Consider the following 26,370-nt stretch of genomic DNA (forward strand, 5'->3'; position numbering starts at 1 on the left):
TGAGTCTCTAAGGGTCATACATAGCCTGTACGTGTAGGAGTCAGTAAGGGTCATACATGGTCTGTACGTGTAGGTGTCTCTAAGGGTCATACATAGCCTGTACGTGTAGGTGTCTCTAAGGGTCATACATGGTCTGTACGTGTAGGAGTCTATAAAGGTCATACAATGCCTGTACGTGTAGGAGTCGCTAAGGGTCATACATAGACTGTACGTATAGGAGTCCCTAAGGGTCATACATAGCCTGTACGTGTAGGTGTCTCTAAGGGTCATACATAGCCTGTACGTGTAGGATTCTCTAAGGGTCATACATAGCCTGTACGTGTAGGTGTCTCTAAGGGTCATACATGGTCTCTACGTGTAGGAGTCTCTAAGGGTCATACATGGTCTGTACTTGTAGGAGTCTCTAAGGGTCATATATAGCCTGTACGTGTAGGATTCTCTAAGGGTCATACATGGTCTGTACGTGTAGGAGTCCCTAAGGGTCATACATAGCCTGTACGTGTAGGAGTCAGTAAGGGTCATACATAGCCTGTACGTGTAGGAGTCTCTAAGGGTCATACATAGCCTGTACGTGTAGGAGTCCCTAAGGGTCATACATAGCCTGTACGTGTAGGAGTCCCTAAGGGTCATACATAGCCTGTACGTGTAGGTGTCTCTAAGGGTCATACATAGACTGTACGTGTAGGAGTCAGTAAGGGTCATACATAGCTGTACGTGAAGAAGTATTTTCTATGACGCTAAAGACGCTTATGATTCGAATACCACATACCCAATGAAAGTATGCACATCAAAGTCGAAACAATTTCGCGAGTGACTGAAGATAACCGAATACGTGGCCGGTGATGTTACTGACCTGGCCTCGCGGTGTCTGACCCAGACAGTCCATGTCAGTCTCTACAGCTCATCACAACCCAAAAGCTTGGCTAAACGTCACGTACATCATTGTCTTACAAAAAGGTAGTGTGTTATACACAGCCAATGGGATATGACCTATACCTCCGACCACAGGTGCCTGACTCGTTTTATAAAATAATAACATATAGAGTACATATAAATGAGACTTATATGTACTCTATATGTTATTATTTTATAAAACGAGTCAGGCACCTGTGCTTATATGTACTCTGTATGTTATTATTTTATAAAACGAGTCAGGCACCTTGTTACACAACACCCACGACAATCAACACATTAATATATGTTTTCCACAGTCGTCTTTACTAGCGTTTAGTACAAGGTGTGTAACCGAGCCAACCCTCGTCTATGACTGCCCAAACTTAGCTCTACCGCTTGTTTTTACTGTTCCTATCAGATTAATTACTTATAAAAATTTGGTGTCCTGGGAAGGTCAACTCTGAGGTACACTGGTCCGTAGCACATGCCACATCAATTTGATAAGGCCCCTTACTTCTCCAGCATACACTAATTAGATGTCAACAGACCCCACCGGTTATCTATTGATATATGGAGACTGTCTCCGCATCACTTCTACACACAGAGTCCATCTGCTGGCTATACCGTTACATTAAGATTAAATTCCAGTATTTAATCTAACACGGACATTTTTATAATTTCTAACCTTTAACACCTCCCTCCTAAAAATAAACTTCTATAACAAGAGAAGTTTATAGGACTGATATCTATCTGATTGGTTGACTCGGTACACGGTTACATTATAAAGATTATACAGAAGAAGTAGACAATACTCACGCTTAAAGCTGAATCCAAATAAATCCATAATAAAATTACTTAATATCCAACTCAAATAGACTTACTGTTCACATTGAATACACTTATTGTCCACTTTTTGAATACACTTATTGTCCACTTTTGAATACACTTATTGTCCAATTTGAATTCACTTATTGTCCACTTTTTGAATACACTTATTGTCCAATTTGAATTCACTTATTGTCCAATTTGAATTCACTTATTGTCCATTTTGAATGCATTTACCGAGTTAATTGAAAATTAACCAAGTCCTAAATACGTGATAATCCATCTGCATTGGCATTATCCTTTCCTTTACGGTATCTCACGCAAAAGTTGTATTGCTGTAAAGCTAGTGCCCACCTCAATAGGCGCTGGTTCTTGTCTCGAACCTGGTTTAACCACACTAATGGATTGTGGTCGGTCTCCACGACGAAGTTTGTACCACTTACAAAATGTGCCACGGACTCGATCGCCCAAACTATGGCCAGGCATTCTTTCTCTATCGTGGCATAGTTCCTTTCCCTCGACAGTAACTTCCGGCTAAGGTATGCTACAGGGTGTTCTTCACTTGCTTGCTTTTGTGTCAAAACAGCGCCAATAGCGATGTCACTGGCGTCTGTTTGCAGAACAAACTGCTCCTCAAAATTTGGCATTGACAGCACTGGTGCTGACACCATTTTAGACTTTAGGTCTTTGAAAGCCTTGGTAGCATGTTCATTCCATATGACCTTTGTTGGCGCTCCCTTTTTAGTAAGGTCGGTAAGCGGTGCTGCCAGCTCAGCAAAATCTTTGATGAACTTTCTGTAATATCCTGTCATCCCTAGAAATCCACGTACCTGTTTCTTTGTGATAGGTAAAGGAAATTCAATCATTGCTTTGATTTTGTCCGGATCTGCCTGAATTTTGCCACCTCCAACAAGGTGTCCTAGGCACCTTACTTCTTCCTGCCCCAAACTACACTTACTTGGTCGAATAGTGAAGCCATACTCCCTAAGTCGCCCCATCACAGCCTGAACATCCTGCATATGTTCCTCCCAGCTGTTGGAGTGTATGATGATGTCATCAAAATAAGCCAAAACATGGCTTAGACCTTGAAGTAGTTGTGTCATAAGTCGTGCAAAAGTTGCTGGAGCTGTTTTCATTCCAAACGGCATGACGGTGAACTCGTAGAGTCCAAACGGCGTTATAAATGCAGATTTTTCTCTGGAATTTTCAGAAAGAGGCACTTGCCAATAACCCTTAGTTAAGTCCAAAGTGCTCAAATATCTAGCATTTCCCAGCTGCTCAAGTATGTTATCGATGCGGGGAGTTGGGTAAGCATCAAACACTGTAATGCTGTTCAGTTTTCGATAGTCCACACAAATTCTAATCGTTCCATCGCGTTTTCTGACCAAAACTATTGGTGAACTCCATGGACTCTTTGACGGTATGATTAGGCCTTGCTCAGCCATCTCATCCAGTTGTTGTTTTACATCAGCCTGCTGAGTGTATGGAATCCTATAAGGCCGTTGTGTTATGGGAATCTCTGATGTAGTTTTTATCTCATGTTCCACTACAGTTGCCTTCCCTGGCCTTGTCGTAAAGACATCCTCAAAATCAGCACACAACGCCCACAGTTCCATCACTTTGTCACTGCCTACGTTTTTGTTGACGTTAACATCCTTAACTGTCTCTTCCGAGTCATTCGGATGAAAGATTTTCCCCTCCTGACCAACATCGTCACCCTCTACTCTGCTAACTATGTTCATAGCACGGTAGTACCGTTTAAGCAGGTTCACGTGATACGTGACTATTCCTCTGCGACCTCCGACGTTGACCTTGTAATTGACATTGTTGACCCTTTCAGTCACTCTATATGGTCCTTTCCAGTGTGCTAGCATCTTGGCGTTCTCCGTTGGGAGTAGAACAAGGACTTCATCACCTGGACTGAATGATCTTTCAGTTGCCCTTTTGTCGTACCATACTTTGACCTTGGCCTTCCGTTCTGCTAAGTTATTTTGAACCACCTGACTGACATCTTGAAGTTTTTCTCGTATGTTTACTATATGGTCCACCACAGATCTTGGGGTGTCTCCTTCTCCTGTCATGATTGATTCTAGTGCTTGTAAAGGTCCACGAACAGGCCAACCGTACAGAAGCTCGAAAGGAGAAAATCCAGTTTCCTCATGTGGGACTTCACGGTATGCAAACAGGGTATAGGGCAGTAACTCATCCCATTGCTCGACATTACCTCCGCACAGCTTCTTTAGCATGGCTTTCAGAGTACCGTTAAACCGTTCTACTGTGCCATTTGTTTGAGGGTGGTATGGAGTTGTTTTGATACCTTTGATCCCAATGTTTCTGTAGAGGTGCGTCAGTAACTTGCTGGTGAAATTAGTACCTTGATCTGTCAAGATAACTTTTGGGATACCTACACGGCTGAACATTTCCATGAGTTTTGTAGCAATTCTCTCCGCCTCAATGCTAGGTAATGGGAATGCCTCAGGATATCGCGTTGCATCGTCAACTATAGTTAGGATGAACCTATTCCTTGATTTTGTCATTGGTAACGGTCCGACAATGTCCATAGCAATTTTCCAAAATGGCTGTCCAACTCTTGGCACAATGACCATTGGAGCTCTCTGGTGGTCACGTCTAGCCACTTTTTGACACACATCACACGTTTGACAGTAACTTTTTATATCCGAGAACATTCCAGGCCAATAGAATGATTGTAGGACTCTTTGCTTAGTTTTCTTTTGTCCAAGATGTCCTGCTAAAGGTCTGTCATGGGCAAGTTTAATGACAGCTTGTCTCAGTGATTTGGGAAGTACCAACTGTTTTCCAGCTGTTTTACCATCTCCAGTCCTCCACTTTCGCCTTAGAATGTCATGTTCCCAATAAAAAGCAACATCATCTTCATCAGCTTCCTCAGCTGACGACAAGGACTTCGCCTTAATTTTACTCAGCGACTCATCCTCTCGCTGTAACTTGGAAAGTTCCTCTGAGTTGACCGTTGACAGCTCATCAACACCCAGCCTTTCCTCCGATCTTTCTTCCATAATGTTTCGAGGTAGTACTTTTGTTACCTCCATTTCACGCTCCACGACATGCTCCTCAGCCTCTTGCTGCTTGGACTGTGCCCTTGTCACTGCCATAACTGACCTGTCAAGAATATCCATTCCTAGTAAAGCTTCAGCAGCCAAGTCCGACACGACACCAACTTGAGCATGACCCTTAAAGCATGGAAGGTCAAGATCCACGATTGCCCGTTTTGCTTGAAACGGCTGGCCAATCGCCGTGTATAACGTCATACACTGTCCTTCAAGGATAGCACTTGGCTTGGCAAATTCCTCACGAATTAATGTCACATCAGCCCCAGTATCCTTGACAAAGCTTATTTCCTGTCCGTCTGCAAGACCTGGCACACAAATCAGTCGCTCCCCAATTGTTTGCCTAACAAGATACGAAGCCTGATTTTGTCCTCCTTGTCTTTTATTACTCGGACAGTCCCGGGCAATATGGCCCCGTGCCTTACACTTAAAGCACACCACATTCTTCTTGCCCTCGCCAGCAAATCGCGACATTTCCTGTGAAACCACTTTACTGGCATTCGTACCTCCCGATCCCATAGGTATATGCCCAGCACTCCGCCTATTCTGATCTCTCTGAGGTACTATATAATCCTCTGCAGCCTCTACCACCGTCCCTGTTCCCTGGTTTCTACGTATCCACTGGGACTGTGCTCCTGGCAACGCCTTCAAGAAGTACTCTTCTCGAAAACACTGAATAGTATCACGCTCTCCGATGAACCTTGCCAAATATTGATCTATGCGTGCCATAAGTCCTCGGTATGTTTCATTGTGGTTTCTTTGGATACCAGATAACATTCCGAAATAATCAGACCTCCTTTTGCTGAATCGTGTAATTAAGGCCTTCCGTAGATCTTCATATGTTTTACTAGAGTGAGAAGCAATCTCGCGAGCATCTCCAACAAGTAAGGATTTCAAATGTAAGATTTTGATATCTTCTTCCCATCCTGCTTGCTTGGATACCGACTCAAATTCATCCAAATATGTTAGCACATCTTCTTTGTCATGATTAAATGGTTGTAATTTAAGTTTCACTGGAATTTTCGTTGTGGCTTCAGTTTTTGTTGTGCCACGATTAAGTTCAAGTTCAAGTTCTTTCAGACGCAATTGATGCTGTAATTCCCGGTCTATTTTGAATTTTTCAAATTCTAAGCGTTGTTTTTCTAATTCAATTTCCATTTTTCGCATTTCAAATTCCTTCATTTCAGTATTGTCTTTTAAAACCTTTGTCATAATAGTTACTTCTTCATCAACTTGTTCCTCTCTCTGTTCACCAGTCATTAGTTCTATCAGGCTTTCCTCAGTTGCCATACTGCACCGTGATATGTTACTGCATACAGTTCATAGACCTCCTTTGGCTCAAACAGCTATAATAGCCAATAACAGTTTCTTGATATACCAAAATTAAAACAATTAAGATACATATATCCCAGAAATGTGTTCAATATATCCCAGAGATGTGTCTGACAGATATATCCCACCGCTGCCACCAAAATTGTTACACAACACCCACGACAATCAACACATTAATATATGTTTTCCACAGTCGTCTTTACTAGCGTTTAGTACAAGGTGTGTAACCGAGCCAACCCTCGTCTATGACTGCCCAAACTTAGCTCTACCGCTTGTTTTTACTGTTCCTATCAGATTAATTACTTATAAAAATTTGGTGTCCTGGGAAGGTCAACTCTGAGGTACACTGGTCCGTAGCACATGCCACATCAATTTGATAAGGCCCCTTACTTCTCCAGCATACACTAATTAGATGTCAACAGACCCCACCGGTTATCTATTGATATATGGAGACTGTCTCCGCATCACTTCTACACACAGAGTCCATCTGCTGGCTATACCGTTACATTAAGATTAAATTCCAGTATTTAATCTAACACGGACATTTTTATAATTTCTAACCTTTAACACACCTGTGCTCCGACCTATGGTTCATGTTAATATATGGACAGGTATTAAAATATAATTGATTATCAAATTATATAGCGCTTAGACAAGGGCATGGGAAATGCTTAAATTGTCTTTCAGGTTGTTTATCAAAGGTTAAAGTTCAGTAGTAATCAACCAACCGCCTGTTCGATAACATCAATAATTCCATTGTTCAACATACAAATGAAAATTGTTCAACATACAAAGGAAATAGTAGTAACCTTAGATCATAACAGATTATACACGTATCTGGATGATTCTTTATAGACATTACATATATACCTATAATAGCGTATAGGTGTGTGACGTCCTCCATCAGCGAAGGGCGGTCTCAGTAGTTTAGTACGTGGTCGAAGTGGATCGGGCAAATTTGATATGACGTCATGATGTGCGACACAATAAGTACTGTTTACGCGTCGTCATCTCCAAATTATCGTTATCGACAAATGTGGTTAACATCAAACGTGAAAAATGGCAGCTTTGAAACAGTAACTTTGTTTGCGGGCCTCTCTACTTTAAAAAATCGATGGTGACTTCCTGAAATAGGTTTGTTCATATATGAATATTTCAGCAGTAGCGGATAAGCACGCTAGTATATAGTAGCCATCATTGGTAGCCAAGACTATGCTGGCCAACATATTCACCTAGCTATATATATATTCAGAATGTCCACGCGATCATTTTTTTCTGCAAGGCCTCGTAACACATATTTATAAGTGTTTGCTAAATAAAGCACGCGTTCCTCCTCAGCATCTGGTAACCGTTTCATGTGACGGACATTATCGGATAACCATGGTTTGTGAAATGTTTATATTTGGTTTAATATCGAATACATTCATGTGTTTTTATCGATTCGTAAATAAGACGCACATGTCACGCAGGTTAATGGAGGGACAATGCCCCATAATAAAAGATTTCCGTAAAATGTAGATGTAGAAGGCGAACATGTCGAAATCAATGGTTATGTCTGACTGTACAGTTACTGAGCAGACGTATTCTGTTCTGAAAAGTGTTGGTACTATATATCTTACCGTATGCTGTAGAATTGTTTAATTCGCAGGACCAATATCTCGCTGTTGTCACAGTTATTTATTTTTGCACTATATTTAATGACTTGATATTACACAGGTGCAGGGTGAAGATGATGGTAGTGCGATACTCCAGTGTGCGGTAAGACCATCCAAGATGTTTACAAATTACAATATTACTAGAGATTTCTTCATCAAGATAAATCTAAATATATTGTAACAAATTCTCGGTTCGCAGGGTAATTTGCAGGGTACTTCTCAGGGTAAATCTCCTGGTAATTCTCGGGGTAATTCCAAAACAAAGAACAGGTTCTCGGGTACCTGTGACAGGGTAGATACAGGCATCTGATACTTGTCGTGGGGTAGTTTGGGATATTCAATTCTAATGCTGTCGTTTTTTTTGTTTTTTTTTTCTTCTTCTTCCTAATATAGAATTATATTGATCACATTCACAACAACTTAAACCGTGGGGTTGGGAAAAGGTGTCAAATCCCTGTGGATAAAGTCACGACTTCAAAGCGTTCAGAATACTATAGTGTTACTACAGTATATATAAACTGAGAAAAGTTTTTAAAATTCTACGTGAAGTCGTTATTGCTGTTATGAGTAGCGTATATGTACCCCAGTTACAACATCGTTTGTATGTACCACTTCACAGCACCGAATCACCGATCAAAGATTCTGAATGGTTGATTTTACTGGGGCTCAACATTTTATTTTCTTGTCTGTATACGTTAGTGGTGATATATATATACTATTCAACACACTAAACTCAGGATGCTTTTAGGCGCGAGGGTTTAGGACATCGTAACATAATTGTTCGATGGTTATCATTCGTTTCCTGGCCACCGACACCAGGCATGGTCCTGGGTCAGAGGAATTCGGTGTATGGTGTGTATTGCCTTGTTTCCTAGCCTATCACATTACAGGTACATGATGCTATCACTCTATATCCGGGTGTATCACCGCCAGTCCGGTGTCCCTTTCCGATTTATTACACAATGCGATCCGTATTACATTTCCAAGTTGATTATGTTACCTTTGTCAATGACGTTTGTTTCGTTAACAGTCTGATTAAGGTTTGATGAACTCGCCTGTTATTAAATAACTCACCTGTGGGGGAGGGATTATCTGTACTTAATAACTGATGTGTGGGAGACGTGTTATCTTTATTAATTAACTCACCTGTCAAGTACAAGCTCCTCCAACTGACTCAGGTCGCAGGCAATGTATTCGAGGGAAGCGTCCGTAATACGCGGACACCAGGACAGATCTAGCGACCGTAGCTTACGTAAATTTTCTGCGATAAGTTCCACACCGTCGTCCGTAATTTTACTGCACCCGGACAAACTGAGGACGGTAAGGTTGGGTAGGGAATGTACTATATTAACTATCCCGTGGTTTGTTATTTCCCAGCAGGAATGTAACCTTAGTAACGACAAACTGTAACTCTGTTTGGCACTGAAAAACGCCAAAGCGGCGTCAGTCACGTGGTACGCTTGTAGATTCAATTCGTACAACGACGGAAGCAACTGAGCAATGGCACCAACTGTGTCATCGGCCACATTGATACAGTCATTTATCGTCAACGAGACGATTTTTGAATTAAGACACGACCAAAGTCCCGTTTCCGTGAGTTCATTGCACCCTGAAAGTTCAAGTCGATATATACAAGGCATCCGTTTAAACAGCTGTTCCATCCCAGTGTCTGTAACGTTGGAGCAACGCAAACCCACGGAACGTAATTGTTTTTTACACGTTGAAAAGTGGTTGACAAAGTCCACGAGATCGTCGTCTGTGGCCCCAAACAAGCATATCGAGTCAAAACTCCTCATCTGTAGGCTCTCATAAAAGATCCGCCTCATGTCCTCCTCGCGACTGAGGTCGCGGCAGGATATAATCGGAATGACGTCCAGCCAGAAGCGGGGATGGTACAAGATAGCCTTCCATGTCAAGCACACCTGTGATAGTACACCTCTCTCCTCAGCTGAAAAATACATGAAAAATTTCGACAAAAACCGCTCATACATGAATAGATCATGTATTGTTTCTGGTTGATGCCTACCGAATAAACTCCGGATTTTTCTGGCTATGAGAGGTTTCGGAGATCGGACTACTCTGGCACTCATCGCACCTCCATTGGCTATTCTCGTTTGACCTGTTGTTTCCCTAGCTGACACTGCTGTTTGTTGTTGTTGCTGTTGCTGTTGTTGTTGTTGTTGTTGTCCCTGCTGGTTCTGTTGTTCTCGGTTAAATCTTAGTCCTCTGATACCGTTAGATATTTCCATATAAGCCCTACGAATTGTAGACATGACTAGTCACAAACAACCGTCGTCAATGCTGCTTCATTGCGGAGCCGACCACAGCTCCTAACAGCTTATCTGTGAGAACTAGATCTGTACTTTGAAGCATTTTGTTTCCTGGACATTTCATTTACATGCACGGGATATGTATCGACCAGTGTCAGCACGGCCCGGGGGGTTCAGTAAACCACCGCGATCGTTGGCAGTGTGGTGGCTCACTCACACCAACGCATCTTATAATTTCCAGTCATACTGTCAATCGTGAACACATGTACCAAACCTGCATCACACAAACATGCCACACACGATCGCCATCATGTTTCTTCAATGTATCCGATAAAACTGGTACGCAGTCACCAATTGGGTCGATAGCTTGACAGTAGCACACAGTTCACGTCCTGGTGAACAAGACTTCCTCTGTCCATAGGAGCCACACAAGTCATCCTCATCTTAGTTAATTATAGGTCAGCTTTGGTATGTAACCTCCTCACAAAGGCCGATCTGCGTAGCAGATGTCGTTACAACTAAATGTTAAGTCATTGTTTCACAGTGAAAAGCACGCGCACATCACGGAGGCTGTGCTGCATGTTAGCTAGCCTGGCTGTGTCTGTCACCGAGTCTACGGTACCAATACCATACACTACTACACGCCCGACAAACAATCGATATGCTTCTATTTTCACAGTCATTAATTATTAGCACAGTGATAGTCGAGAATGGCTGTATTTCATACAATTTTCTATTAACCCAGAAACAACATCTGGGGCGCGTGGAGGAGTAATGTGTCGTAATTTGTTTTTGAAAAAATACCTGGTTCTCATAGAATATTAGTTTTCTCGAGTCGGTGCTCAGCGCGTGCGCCAGTATGTAAAGGAAGCCTCGGTATCAAAGCAATCTCCCTGTAGCATCGTTAGTGTTGTCTTACTCGCTAGGACTCAAGCACGTCAGATCACACATGTATCCGATCGATAGTGGACGTTGTCTGAAATGTCTGGGCAGTGTGGATACTTCTGCATGTTAAAACAGGTTCATGTTTAATTTCTAATAAACTGACTTACTTCATTCAATAGTTTTATTTGGTCAGAAATGAGCAAAGTCATCAAGTAATACGAAAACAGGCGCTACAGTTACTGATTTTAATTTATCCCTCTCTGCGATAGGATGAAATATACGATTATTAGGCTGGGTATATACTTTTCACTGTTATTTAACACACGGAATAAGCGTCAAGAATAGTGTCGCTATTTCGCCTTATACATGTAAAGGACTATTGTTCGACTCCATCGATACTGTGTGTAAAATTACTATCGTCCATCCCAATCGATACTGTGTGTAATATTACTGTCGTCGATCCCAGTTGTGTAACATAACTGTCGCCCATCCCTGTTCCTGTGTAACATAACTGTCGTCCATCCCTGTTCCTGTGTAACATAACTGTCGTCCATCCCTGTTGTGTAACATAACTGTCGTCCACTTCTGTTGTGTAACATAACTGTCGCCCACCCCTGTTGTGTAACATAAATGTCGCCCACCCCTGTTCCTGTGTAACATAACTGTCGTCCATCCCTGTTGTGTAATATTACTGTCGTCGATCCCTGTTGTGTAACATAACTGTCGCCCATCCCTGTTATGTAACATAACTGTCGTCAATCCCTGTTGTGCAACATAACTGTCGTCCACCCCTGTTCCTGTGTAACATAACTGTCGTCTATCCCTGTTGTGTAACTAACTGTCGTCCACTCCTGTTGTGTAACATAACTGTTGCCCATCCCTGTTGTGTAACATAACTGTCGTCCACACCTGTTGTGTAACATAACTGTCGTCCACCCCTGTTGTGTAACATAACTGTCGCCCACCCCTGTTCCTGTGTAACATAACTGGCGTCCATCCCTGTTGTGTAACATAACTGTCGTCCACCCATGTTGTGTAACATAACTGCCGTCCACTTCTGTTGTGTAACATAACTGTCGTCCACCCCTGTTGTGTAACATAACTGCCGTCTACTTCTGTTGTGTAACATAACTGTCGTCCATCCATGTTGTGTAACATAACTGTCGTCCACCCCTGCTGTGTAACATAACTGTCGTCCACCCCTGTTGTGTAACACAACTGTCGTCTACTTCTGTTGTGTAACATAAATGTCGTCCATCCCTGTTGTGTAACATAACTGTCGTCCACCCCTGTTGTGTAACATAACTGTCGTCCACCCCTGTTGTGTAACACAACTGTCGTCTACTTCTGTTGTGTAACATAAATGTCGTCCATCCCTGTTGTGTAACATAACTGTCGTCCACCCCTGTTGTGTAACATAACTGTCGTCCACCCCTGTTGTGTAACATAACTGCCGTCTACTTCTGTTGTGTAACATAACTGTCGTCCATCCATGTTGTGTAACATAAATGTCGTCCATCCCTGTTGTGTAACATAATTGTCGTCTACTTCTGTTGTGTAACATAAATGTCGTCCATCCCTGTTGTGTAACATAACTGTCGTCCACCCCTGTTGTGTAACATACATGTAGCTGCCGTCCACCCCTGTTGTGTAACATAACTGTCGCCCACCCTTGTTGTGTAACATAACTGTCGTCCACCCCTGTTGTGTAACATAACTGGCGTCCACCCCTGTTGTGTAACATAACTGTCGTCCACCCCTGCTGTGTAACATAACTGTCGCCCACCCCTGTTGTGTAACATAACTGTCGTCCATCCCTGTTGTGTAACATAACTGTCGCCCACCCCTGTTGTGTAACATAACTTTCGTCCACCCCTGTTGTGTAACATAACTGTCGCCCACCCCTGTTGTGTAACATAACTGTCGTCCATCCCTGTTGTGCAACATAACTGTCGTCCACCCCTGTTCCTGTGTAACATAACTGTCGTCTATCCCTGTTGTGTAACTAACTGTCGTCCACCCCTGTTGTGTAACATAACTGTTGCCCATCCCTGTTGTGTAACATAGCTGTCGTCCACCCCTGTTGTGTAACATAACTGTCGTCCACCCCTGTTGTGTAACATAACTGTCGTCCACCCCTGTTGTGTAACATAACTGTCGTCCACCCCTGTTGTGTAACATAACTGTCGTCCACCCCTGTTGTGTAACATAACTGTCGCCCACCCCTGTTCCTGTGTAACATAACTGGCGTCCATCCCTGTTGTGTAGCATAACTGTCGTCCACCCATGTTGTGTAACATAACTGCCGTCCACTTCTGTTGTGTAACATAACTGTCGTCCACCCCTGTTGTGTAACATAACTGTCGTCTACTTCTGTTGTGTAACATAAATGTCGTCCATCCCTGTTGTGTAACATAATTGTCGTCTACTTCTGTTGTGTAACATAAATGTCGTCCATCCCTGTTGTGTAACATAACTGTCGTCCACCCCTGTTGTGTAACATACATGTAGCTGCCGTCCACCCCTGTTGTGTAACATAACTGTCGCCCACCTCTGTTGTGTAACATAACTGTCGTCCACCCCTGTTGTGTAACATAACTGGCGTCCATCCCTGTTGTGTAACATAACTGTCGTCCACCCCTGCTGTGTAACATAACTGTCGTCCACCCCTGCTGTGTAACATAACTGTCGTCCACCCCTGCTGTGTAACATAACTGTCGCCCACCCCTGTTGTGTAACATAACTGTCGTCCACCCCTGCTGTGTAACATAACTGTCGTCCACCCCTGTTGTGTAACACAACTGTCGTCTACTTCTGTTGTGTAACATAAATGTCGTCCATCCCTGTTGTGTAACATAACTGTCGTCCACCCCTGTTGTGTAACATAACTGTCGTCCACCCCTGTTGTGTAACACAACTGTCGTCTACTTCTGTTGTGTAACATAAATGTCGTCCATCCCTGTTGTGTAACATAACTGTCGTCCACCCCTGTTGTGTAACATAACTGTCGTCCACCCCTGTTGTGTAACATAACTGCCGTCTACTTCTGTTGTGTAACATAACTGTCGTCCATCCATGTTGTGTAACATAAATGTCGTCCACCCCTGTTGTGTAACATAATTGTCGTCTACTTCTGTTGTGTAATATCAATGTCGTTCATCCCTGTTGTGTAACATAACTGTCGTCCACCCCTGTTGTGTAACATACATGTAGCTGCCGTCCACCCCTGTTGTGTAACATAACTGTCGCCCACCCTTGTTGTGTAACATAACTGTCGTCCACCCCTGTTGTGTAACATAACTGGCGTCCACCCCTGTTGTGTAACATAACTGTCGTCCACCCCTGCTGTGTAACATAACTGTCGTCCACCCCTGCTGTGTAACATAACTGTCGCCCACCCCTGTTGTGTAACATAACTGTCGTCCATCCCTGTTGTGTAACATAACTGTCGCCCACCCCTGTTGTGTAACATAACTGTCGTCCATCCCTGTTGTGCAACATAACTGTCGTCCACCCCTGTTCCTGTGTAACATAACTGTCGTCTATCCCTGTTGTGTAACTAACTGTCGTCCACCCCTGTTGTGTAACATAACTGTTGCCCATCCCTGTTGTGTAACATAGCTGTCGTCCACCCCTGCTGTGTAACATAACTGTCGTCCACCCCTGTTGTGTAACATAACTGTCGTCCACCCCTGTTGTGTAACATAACTGTCGTCCACCCCTGTTGTGTAACATAACTGTCGTCCACCCCTGTTGTGTAACATAACTGTCGCCCACCCCTGTTCCTGTGTAACATAACTGGCGTCCATCCCTGTTGTGTAGCATAACTGTCGTCCACCCATGTTGTGTAACATAACTGCCGTCCACTTCTGTTGTGTAACATAACTGTCGTCCACCCCTGTTGTGTAACATAACTGTCGTCTACTTCTGTTGTGTAACATAAATGTCGTCCATCCCTGTTGTGTAACATAATTGTCGTCTACTTCTGTTGTGTAACATAAATGCGGTCCATCCCTGTTGTGTAACATAACTGTCGTCCACCCCTGTTGTGTAACATACATGTAGCTGCCGTCCACCCCTGTTGTGTAACATAACTGTCGCCCACCTCTGTTGTGTAACATAACTGTCGTCCACCCCTGTTGTGTAACATAACTGGCGTCCACCCCTGTTGTGTAACATAACTGTCGTCCACCCCTGCTGTGTAACATAACTGTCGTCCACCCCTGCTGTGTAACATAACTGTCGTCCACCCCTGTTGTGTAACATAACTGTCGTCCACCCCTGTTGTGTAACATAACTGGCGTCCACCCCTGTTGTGTAACACAACTGTCGTCTACTTCTGTTGTGTAACATAAATGTCGTCCATCCCTGTTGTGTAACATAACTGTCGTCCACCCCTGTTGTGTAACATAACTGTCGTCCACCCCTGTTGTGTAACACAACTGTCGTCTACTTCTGTTGTGTAACATAAATGTCGTCCATCCCTGTTGTGTAACATAACTGTCGTCCACCCCTGTTGTGTAACATAACTGTCGTCCACCCCTGTTGTGTAACATAACTGCCGTCTACTTCTGTTGTGTAACATAACTGTCGTCCATCCATGTTGTGTAACATAAATGTCGTCCACCCCTGTTGTGTAACATAATTGTCGTCTACTTCTGTTGTGTAACATAAATGTCGTCCATCCCTGTTGTGTAACATAACTGTCGTCCACCCCTGTTGTGTAACATACATGTAGCTGCCGTCCACCCCTGTTGTGTAACATAACTGTCGCCCACCCTTGTTGTGTAACATAACTGTCGTCCACCCCTGTTGTGTAACATAACTGGCGTCCACCCCTGTTGTGTAACATAACTGTCGTCCACCCCTGCTGTGTAACATAACTGTCGTCCACCCCTGCTGTGTAACATAACTGTCGCCCACCCCTGTTGTGTAACATAACTGTCGTCCACCCCTGTTGTGTAACATAACTGTCGCCCACCCCTGTTGTGTAACATATCTTTCGTCCACCCCTGTTGTGTAACATAACTGTCGTCCACCCCTGCTGTGTAACATAACTGTCGTCCACCCCTGTTGTGTAACATAACTGTCGCCCACCCCTGTTCCTGTGTAACATAACTGTCGCCCACCCCTGTTCCTGTGTAACATAACTGGCGTCCATCCCTGTTGTGTAACATAACTGTCGTCCACCCATGTTGTGTAACATAACTGCCGTCCACTTCTGTTGTGTAACATAACTGTCGTCCACCCCTGTTGTGTAACATAACTGTCGTCTACTTCTGTTGTGTAACATAAATGTCGTCCATCCCTGTTGTGTAACATAATTGTCGTCTACTTCTGTTGTGTAACATAAATGTCGTCCATCCCTGTTGTGTAACATAACTGTCGTCCACCCCTGTTGTGTAACATACATGTAGCTGCCGTCCACCCCTGTTGTGTAACATAACTGTCGCCCACCTCTGTTGTGTAACATAACTGTCGTCCACCCCTGTTGTGTAACATAACTGGCGTCCACCCCTGTTGTGTAACATAACTGTCGTCCACCCCTGCTGTGTAACATAACTGTCGTCCACCCCTGCTGTGTAACATAACTGTCGCCCACCCCTGTTGTGTAACATAACTGTCGTCCACCCCTGTTGTGTAACATAACTGTCGTCCACCCTGTTGTGTAACATAACTGTCGTCCACCCCTGTTGTGTAACATAACTGTCGTCCATCCCTGTTGTGTAACATAACTGTCGTCCACCCCTGTTGTGTAACATAACTGTCGCCCACCCCTGTTGTGTAACATAACTGTCGTCCACCCCTGTTGTGTAACATAACTGTCGTCCACCCCTGTTGTGTAACATAACTGTCGTCCACCCCTGTTGTGTAACATAACTGTCGTCCACCCATGTTGTGTAACATAACTGTCGTCCACCCCTGTTGTGTAACATAACTGTCGTCCACCCATGTTGTGTAAAATAACTGTCGTCCACCTCTGTTGTGTAACATAACTGTCGTCCACCCCTGTTGTGTAACATAACTGTCGCCCATCCCTGTTGTGTAACATAACTGTCGTCGACCCGTTGTGTAACATAACTGCCGTCTACTTCTGTTGTGTAACATAACTGTCGTCCACCCCTGTTGTGTAACGTAACTGTCGTCCACCCCTGTTGTGTAACATAACTGTCGTCCACCCCTGTTGTGTAACATAACTGTCGCCCACCCCTGTTGTGTAACATAACTGTCGTCCACCCCTGTTGTGTAACATAACTGTCGCCCACCCCTGTTGTGTAACATAACTGTCGTCCATCCCTGTTGTGTAACATAACTGTCGTCCACCTCTGTTGTGTAACATAACTGTCGTCCACCCCTGTTGTGTAACATAACTGTCGCCCATCCCTGTTGTGTAACATAACTGTCGTCCACCCCTGTTGTGTAACATAACTGTCGCCCACCCCTGTTGTGTAACATAACTGTCGTCCATCCCTGTTGTGTAACATAACTGTCGTCGACCCGTTGTGTAACATAACTGCCGTCTACTTCTGTTGTGTAACATAACTGTCGTCCACCCCTGTTGTGTAACATAACTGTCGTCCACCCCTGTTGTGTAACATAACTGTCGTCCATCCCTGTTGTGTAACATAACTGTCGTCGACCCGTTGTGTAACATAACTGCCGTCTACTTCTGTTGTGTAACATAACTGTCGTCCACCCCTGTTGTGTAACATAACTGTCGTCCACCCCTGTTGTGTAACATAACTGTCGTCCATCCCTGTTGTATAACATAACTGTCGCCCACCCCTGTTGTGTAACATAACTGCCGTCTACTTCTGTTGTGTAACATAACTGTCGTCCACCCCTGTTGTGTAACATAACTGTCGTCCATCCCTGTTGTATAACATAACTGTCGCCCACCCCTGCTGTGTTACATAACTGTCGCCCACCCCTGTTGTGTAACATAACTGTCGTCCACCCCTGTTGTGTAACATAACTGTCGCCCACCCCTGTTGTGTAACATAACTGTCGTCCACCCCTGTTGTGTAACATAACTGTCGTCCACCCCTGTTGTGTAACATAACTGCCGTCTACTTCTGTTGTGTAACATAACTGTCGTCCATCCATGTTGTGTAACATAAATGTCGTCCACACCTGTTGTGTAACATAACTGTCGTCCACCCCTGTTGTGTAACATAACTGTCGTTCACCCCTGTTGTGTAACATAACTGTCGTCCATCCCTGTTGTATAACATAACTGTCGCCCACCCCTGTTGTGTAACATAACTGCCGTCTACTTCTGTTGTGTAACATAACTGTCGCCCACCCCTGTTGTGTAACATAACTGTTGTCCACCCCTGTTGTGTAACATAACTGTTGTCCACCCCTAGGCCTGTTGTGTAACATAACTGTCGTCCATCCCTGATCTAAATCACTTAAAATGTAAAACTGTAGTTTGAACTCCCGTCCTTAATGTCATAACTCCAGTCAATGGTCACTGGTCAATTATTGTACACAGGACAATTTTTTACTGATAAAATCCTATACAATATCAGTGGCGCCTTAGTCCCGCGATCCGTCTATATTATCCGGCCTACATTAATTAGCCCCGTGATGTTTGTTTGTTTGTTTTGTTTAGCGTCCTATAACAGCCATGGTCATTTAAGGACGTGTCAGGTTTTGGAGGTGGAGGAAAGCCGGAGTACCCGGAGAAAAACCACCGGCCTACGACAGTACCTGGCAACCGCCCCACGTAGGTTTCGAACTCGCAACCCAGAGGTGGAGTGCTAGTGATAAAGTGTCGGGCCACCTAGCCCTGTGATCCGTCTATATTATCTTACAATCTCTGCGCGGATGACTTTTGTTTTAACTAGCACTTTAAAGGTTGCAATGAGATATTTACATTTAGTGCAGTATTTACTACAATTCAATTCGATTTTGAAGAAACGCTATTGAAGTTGCAAAACTGATCATGTTTTGTTCAGCTCATTTACTTAAATAAGTTACAGAATTCCCGAAATATGCTCAGCTAAAATAATTTCCTTAATGACTTGTGTGTCGATTATCAAACCAATACGGTGTTCCTCTGGAAATAACATCTAAACAACGAACACAAACATCCGTACAGTGAGAGTAGTTTAAGTTCAGCTGAATAGGTTAAGCCCCTTGACAATATAATTCGATATCCTATATGGACAGAACATATTACCATTAACAGATAGGATACCCTACTCACAGATGCACGGTATGTGTCGCGTGCATATGGTTTGTGTTAAAACGTGCGCGCACATCTGCCAATCCACAATAGTATTGTCCCCATCGATATACCAGTCAATATCGACGACTTTCGAGTAACTTTTATTTAATCTGTTGATAGGTTGGGTGATTGAAATCGTAAGTCCCCCGCTGGGAGCATGGGGATTATAATTGTTCGTTGTGTCCGTCCGTCCGTATAGCTTGTCTTGTCCGTCCGTCCGGCCGTATAGCTTGTCTTGTCCGTCCGTATAGCTTTGTCTTGTCCGTCCGTCCGTATAGCTTGTCTTGTCCGTCCGTCCGTCCGTATAGCTTGTCTCTACACTACTCGTCACAGGCCTTCATATTGGGGACAGATGATCCCTGGATGAGGCGGAGCATCACTATCCAAAGCAGGCCACTTTGACCTTTGACCTACATAAAAATCTTTCTTGGCACATAATTTTACATCCGGTGGAAGATTGTAATTCGCTGAATTTTCTTGTTCAATTTAATGTTTTACAAAAATGGTTAACTGTGGATGAACTTACTGGATGATTTACTGTATATAAACTTACTGAATAGTTAACTGTAGATATACTTACTGAATAGTTAACTGTATATAAACTAACTGAATAGTTAACTGAAGTTAAACTAACTGAATAGTTAACTTGAATTAAAATTACCGAATGGTTAACTCTGAATGAACTTACTGTATGATTAACTGTAGATAAACTTACTGAATAGTTAACTGTAGATAAACTTACTGAATAGTTAACTGTAGATAAACTTACCGAATAATTAACTGTAGATAAACTTACCGAATAATTAATTGTAGATAAACTTACCGAATAATTAACTGTAGATAAACTTACTGAATAGTTAACTGTAGATAAACTTACCGAATAATTAACTGTAGATAAACTTACCGAATAATTAATTGTAGATAAACTTACCGAATAATTAACTGTAGATAAACTTACTGAATAGTTAACTTAGATTAAAATTACCGGGTGGCTAACTGAAAGATAAACTAACTTAATAGTTAACTGTAGTTAAACTTACTGGATGGTTAACTGCAGTTAAACTTACTGAATGGTTAACTTAAATTAAAATTACCGGGTGGTTAACTGAAGATGAACTTACTGGATGATTAACTGTAGATAAACTAACGGAATAGTTAACTGTAGATAAACTTACTGGATGATTAACTGTAGATAAACTAACTGAATAGTTAACTGCAGTTAAACTTACTGGATGATTAACTGTAGATAAACTTACCGAACAGTTAACTGTAGATAAAGTTCCTGGTTAGTTTACTTTATGTTTACTTATAAAATGATTAACGCAGAGACATATAATGATAACTGCATGCTATCCTAATGAAGAACTAACTACGCATCTAATTATTTCGATTGATATACTTATTTGTTAAATTTTATCAAATATTGACCGTGTATGATGTACTGGGGTATAATTGAAATAAGATAGTTTCCGTTCTTTGCCGTTCTCTACCAATGCTAACTAGAATTAACTGTCTCCAGGAATGGTCCTCTATATTTGTGTGAAGTTTCATTGAAATCGGCCCTTCGTTTTATAGGAGTTGTCCGGACAGACTTAAAAGTTATGGTTCTTATCGGAAAACCTGTTTATAGTGACAAGTTGCCATAGCAACCATAATTTTGAGAAAAAGAAAGTAGCATGCACATCTACACATGATCATTGATATTTGTGTGAAGTTTCATTGGAATCGGTCCATCTGTTTGGGAGAATTTATCCGGACAAAATGTGTCTACGGCCGGCCGGCCGGCCGACCGGACGGACAGACAACCTGATTCCAGTATACCCCCTAACTTCATTGCGGGGGTATAAAAAGAGATATCCGGGGCTTATGACATTTGTTATCTATATATGACCGAGACTTAAAAGATCTGGTACACGTATCTTACCGCTCGTTTCTTCCATCAAAACGTTTGATTTGTTTACTCTTATGATTACCATTCACCACTCCAAACTCCGGAACGCCTTCGTCCTCCGGTAGTGAGAGTTTTCTTTACCAAGAATACGAGAGAATATTTCGTAAAGCGTAAGAGTAGCTGAAATCGTGAGAATTTCTGATCGAAAACATCTCTGTTGTGTTTGACCATATTTTCTAACTATATATTGGCATATCCAGGGGAACAAATTGTGTCCTTATGTAAATGTAAACTTTATTTTACGAACAATTATCAAACTGATTACATCAACTTATATTAATCGAGCTCGTTGTCCCGTGGTCGGGCAGGTGACCCCATGGAATATGGTTCGACGAATCACCGAAACGGACTGAATCTATATATATGTTAGATGCTTTGTTTTTATTTCCATACGAAGCTGATTATATATCGAATGGCTTATCAGAACAGAAAACAAAGACTATAGACATTGCTAAGTCAGTCCTTCCTCGAAATCAAGGACACTACAAACTCTTCAACGTCAGCCTCTTAAACTGGGAGAGTTTACAACTAAGTAAGCTATGGTAAGCGAGAGGATTTCAACGTCAATCTTCCCTTTCTGAATAGCAACATCAATGCATCGCCTAAATGTACCTACGATGGGGGATAAAGTCAATTCGAAATTCAAGGGTCAGTTCCAATTATCACGATTTCCGTGACAAGGGTCGACTACTGACGAAGAAATTAACAACACAATATTGCTGTTTCAAGAAATGCAGTACAGTAAGCCAACTTGTACGATTTTGATTTAAGCTGAACAGATTTCAACTTAAGACAAATAAATGTGCATTATTCAACTTAAGCTGAAATATTTTTAACTTAAGTCAAAATCTGTTCAACTTAGATTTGTCTACTTAAAATATTTTTAACTTTAAGTAAAAAAACTTTTAAACTTAAGCTTCATACATGTAGGTATTAGATATTAAAACGGCTTGCAATATAAGCCTATAAAATTCAATAGCATCAAGTAATTAGAGATTCACGTACAGACGAGACGTCTTTGGAACGGAAATTTTGATATTCACTCTATTTTAATTTGGACGATGAAGAGATTTTATAACTAAATATATGTGTGTAATTAAATACGTGTGTGTGTTTTCTTAATTATTATTAAATATTGTCTTGTGCCACTTTCCGTATCTTAGAGAGTACATATCACATGTACAAAAATGTATTTTATACGTCTTTGACTGCATGTATTGGGTCCCATGTCCGTGTAGGAAATAAGAGTTACCCCCCTTTACATACCTCTCCGAAAATGGCAGACACCAACAGGTTTGTTATTGAACGAAATGTTCAATGTGTATTCTGTAGCTGTAATCGACTTAAAATCAGCATCGAAAACTAATCTAAATGCGTTATATAGAGATTTTTAGTTAAGTTTGGCATATATGGTTCGATCTGATCATCTCTAGGAAATTAGTTGAAGATGCTTCGGAAGATGTGCCGCCAAATTCAAATATGAAATTTACACAAGCGTTAAATTGACTGCACGATTCCTCTTAATTACGTAGCAAACAAATATTATATCACAGATACAACGCTCGATTCCAACGATAATAAAATAAACTCATGTGACATTCGATTTTCCAACCAATTAGTCCGAATTTTCTGGCGATCTTACTACGTAGATAAATCGCCACAAGACAGCTTATATTAGCATCAGAACCCCGAGTTTTTATAAGGTTTCAGAATGGATACTTAACTTATAGTGTTGTTGTTCTTAACTGATATCATATGTTACTCAAAATTCCGAAACCGAGCCACTTGTTCTTGTTCTTATTCTTTATATTCCTCCAATATCTGGAGAACCGCTGGATATCAACGTGGATAATGGGTGGTGGCTTCGGATATGATCAGCAAGTCCTTCAAGAATATATACACTATACACATGCTTATCATAAACTTAATTGAAATTGGGGATATTAGGCTGACCACAAATGCACGAGCAGTGACCACGTTATAGAGTTATTGGAAAATAAAAAAAAATAAAAAACTATGTAACCTATGCCAGGCTATGGTGAAAAATCTTATATTCAACCACTGAAGAACACCCTACATGATCATTGAACTTATGAGACAATTTACAATCCTATAAACACTGAAATCGGATAGTTCTTGACTATATAGGCACATCTTAAAGAAAGTTCATGATGTCGATACCGTATCACTATATACCAATAACCATCGAGGTATTCTAGATTAGAAATATGAACCTATGAGAAAACAATCATGATGACGATAACGTTGCAACATGAAACTGGTGTAAGGCGTAACACAGACCCCATTGAGAGGGATTCTATCTGTCTCTGTATCACCTTTGGAATGAAATGTAACCCTGAACAATCCAGAATGATTTGTAGGGTAAGCTCACTTGTGACACACAGGTTTGGAACGTCCGACTCTTTACACAGTACATGCTACAGTTAATAATTGATTTCATCAGCCCTAGATATCTGGCCCGAATGTGGTTTCATGTCGGGCAAAGCAGCAAAAAATGGTGTCTATCTTCATAGCCAGAGTGACACATCGGACATGTTCCCGGAACTTCGTACTGGTTGAATTTCGATCTGTTGGATTGAAGAGTGTACATGTATGTACCACGTGCACTGTGACTATCGATAGACATTCTAATAATGCTGTTGCATTGGAAAAGCATTTGACAGGTTGGGAACGGGAACTCCAACGCATCCTCTACTTTAAGAGGAGGAAAATCATCTGAACTCCAGACATATATTGATTAACAGTTATTTAAGGATTAACATCAATTATTTTTTCTGTTATACAGTCATAACAGAAAAAACTGGAGTGTACTCTAAATAAACCGTGAAGCATGCACTAAATTAATCTTTTTGCAGAATGTGTTCACCTATTGAAGTTGTTTTTACGGTTTATCAATCTGTGTAGACGTATATATTTGCTTTAGAAAAATATAAGTGCTACTATAGTGATGGTTTCACTTTCAGAATTGTTAATCAAAAACTCAAAATCAATCTTTTATAATCGCTAAATTAAGCACAGAATTGCCATTTTTGTAGAAAATTTATGTATATTTAAAGTACATTTATTACATGTCTGAGCCTTCGTATCATTATCATTAATACTGAACATAAACAAAGCCTTTAACCGTTTTTAACTGTTGATATATAAATCTCCTAAATTGCTTGTAAACAACCAATGAATATATCAGTAAAATGCAAGATCAACTAATTATTGATATGTTGAGAACAACATTTACAGTTGAACTAATTATTGGTTCAATAACATAACAAAAATGCACGAACAGAAATTTCAAAATATACGCTGCAGAGAATAAAAGTATAGGTTATTACAGTCTGGAATCAGGGATGTCCCTGCTTTAAATCAAACATCTTCATGTTCCCTTATTTTCCCCAGTTTTCAAATTTATCACACTCTTTTTTGCTAAATTGTCAATGTAGTGGAAAAAAGCCCAGTTATATTTACAATTTCTGTTTGTTACAGAGAGAAATGTAGCCATAGTCAACCAAGCACTGTTATAATAAGGGAGCCAGGTGAAGAGGGAGGCGATGCAAGAGATTGTGAGTTTGAACTGGAGAGAGCTTCATTTGCTCAAACAAAGACAATTATCATTGAGTCAAGCAAACTTGGAGACATGACAGCAAGATGGATAACTGTTGGAAACTGTTTGCATAAAACATCAGTAGTATCAGGACTGACTTCTATGGTCTGCATGTATTTCTATCCTGATCGAAGCTTTATTTATTTCCCACTTGGACTTGTCAGTGTAACCCTTGCTGGGACATATGCTGTTTCCTGGCAGTTTGATCCTTATTGTAAATACCAAGTGGAGCACAATGTGCACAGACTAGAGAAACTTCCCCTCCACAATATTGCCACCAGTTCTCCCATTGTGTTGATTCGACGTGATGACCATAGACGTAAAGTTCTCCACAATATAGTAGCACTCGCAGCAGCAGGACTATGTGCATGGAAAGCTTACAAGTTGTTTGTAGATTGACAATTCTATATTCTGTTACAAAAGTTTTAAAGAATTCATTACAGTTAAAGTGCTTCATAATGTCTATTGATTAAATTTAGTTTACATTTAAACAAAAAATAATGGCAATAAAATTAATTTGCATAGTAAACCTACAACATAGTCTATTATGTATTCCAGGTTGAAAAATTGTTTTTTTTTCTAGCAGTACATATGATGTGTATAAACAGAATGTTTATGTATTTTACATGATTAACAAGAGGCCCAAAGGGCCTTAACGGTCACCTGAGATTTGAAATATTTCGGCCAACTAAATTGACCCTTTTTGGCCCCACCCATCAGTCCTAATGGGGTCAGTCTATTAAGAGTATTTGATTCTAACATATAGTAGATAAGAAGATTTTTGAAATTTCAGGGGCAAACGTGAGACCCCAGGGTCATGAAATTCACAATTTTGGTAAAGCACCTGAAGAGCCTTCCATCTATGAAGATTATTTGATTCTAACATATCTGAGAGAAGAGAAGAAGATTTTTGAAATTTCAGTCAATTTGACCCTTTTTGGCCCCGCCCACCAGCCCCTGGGGTTCAACCAGGGCCAACATGTACATAACATCAAACTGTCATCCCATGCTGATAATTTGAACCAAGTTAGAATGAATTCCAATACAAATCCAACAAATAATAGTCAAAAATGTGATTTCCCTATATAAACTATAGTAAAGTTTACCCCCTCCCCAGGGGCAAACGTGAGACCCCAGGGTCATGCAATTCACAATTTTGGTAAAGCACCACAAGACCCTTTCATCTATAAAGAGTGTTTGACTCCACCATATCTGAGAGTAGAGAAGAAGATTTTTGAAGTTTTAGTCAATTTGACCCTTTTTGGCCCCACCCCTCAGGCCCTTGGGGGGTGGGGACCATATAATTCACAATTTTGGTTGACCTTCAGCCATAGAAACTTTCTGCCAAATTTCAGCCATAGAAACTTTCTGCCAAATTTCATTGAATTTTGTTAAGTGGTTTTGGAGAAGAAGTCGAAAATGTAAAAAGTTTACGGACGCACGACGCATGACGACGGACAAAAGGCGATTAGAATAGGTCACTTGAGACTTCGTCTCAGGTGACCTAATAATTAAATACTGATGGATAACGGTGTATACAAGTATCAATATAAACTGAAGGGTTTTGATGTTAATACATTGTATTGCTTTTAAAGTTGCATTAACAAGATCATCAGG

At 41.5% G+C, this 26,370-nt stretch overlaps 2 protein-coding genes across 2 annotated transcripts in view; one reads left to right on the forward strand and one right to left on the reverse strand.

Annotated features, from left to right (window-relative positions):
* Nucleotides 1–10,906, reverse strand: part of LOC117325152 (F-box/LRR-repeat protein 16-like) — a 36,648-nt gene extending 25,742 nt beyond the window's left edge. Inside the window, exon 1 of the mRNA XM_033881174.1 lies at nucleotides 8,939–10,906. Coding sequence (XP_033737065.1) covers nucleotides 8,939–10,065 — 1,127 coding nt within the window. The 5' untranslated portion in view covers nucleotides 10,066–10,906. The remainder of the gene's footprint in view (nucleotides 1–8,938) is intronic.
* An 11,475-nt stretch (nucleotides 10,907–22,381) lies between these two features.
* Nucleotides 22,382–25,286, forward strand: LOC117325199 (transmembrane protein 11-A, mitochondrial-like). Its single transcript, XM_033881294.1, has 2 exons — nucleotides 22,382–22,427; nucleotides 24,636–25,286. Exons 1-2 carry the CDS (start codon nucleotides 22,411–22,413, stop codon nucleotides 25,150–25,152), a joined length of 534 nt encoding a protein of 177 aa, XP_033737185.1. The 5' UTR covers nucleotides 22,382–22,410; the 3' UTR covers nucleotides 25,153–25,286.
* Nucleotides 25,287–26,370: the final 1,084 nt, after the last annotated feature.

Source organism: Pecten maximus, chromosome 1, assembly GCF_902652985.1.
Source record: "Pecten maximus chromosome 1, xPecMax1.1, whole genome shotgun sequence".
Lineage (NCBI taxonomy): Eukaryota > Metazoa > Mollusca > Bivalvia > Pectinida > Pectinidae > Pecten > Pecten maximus.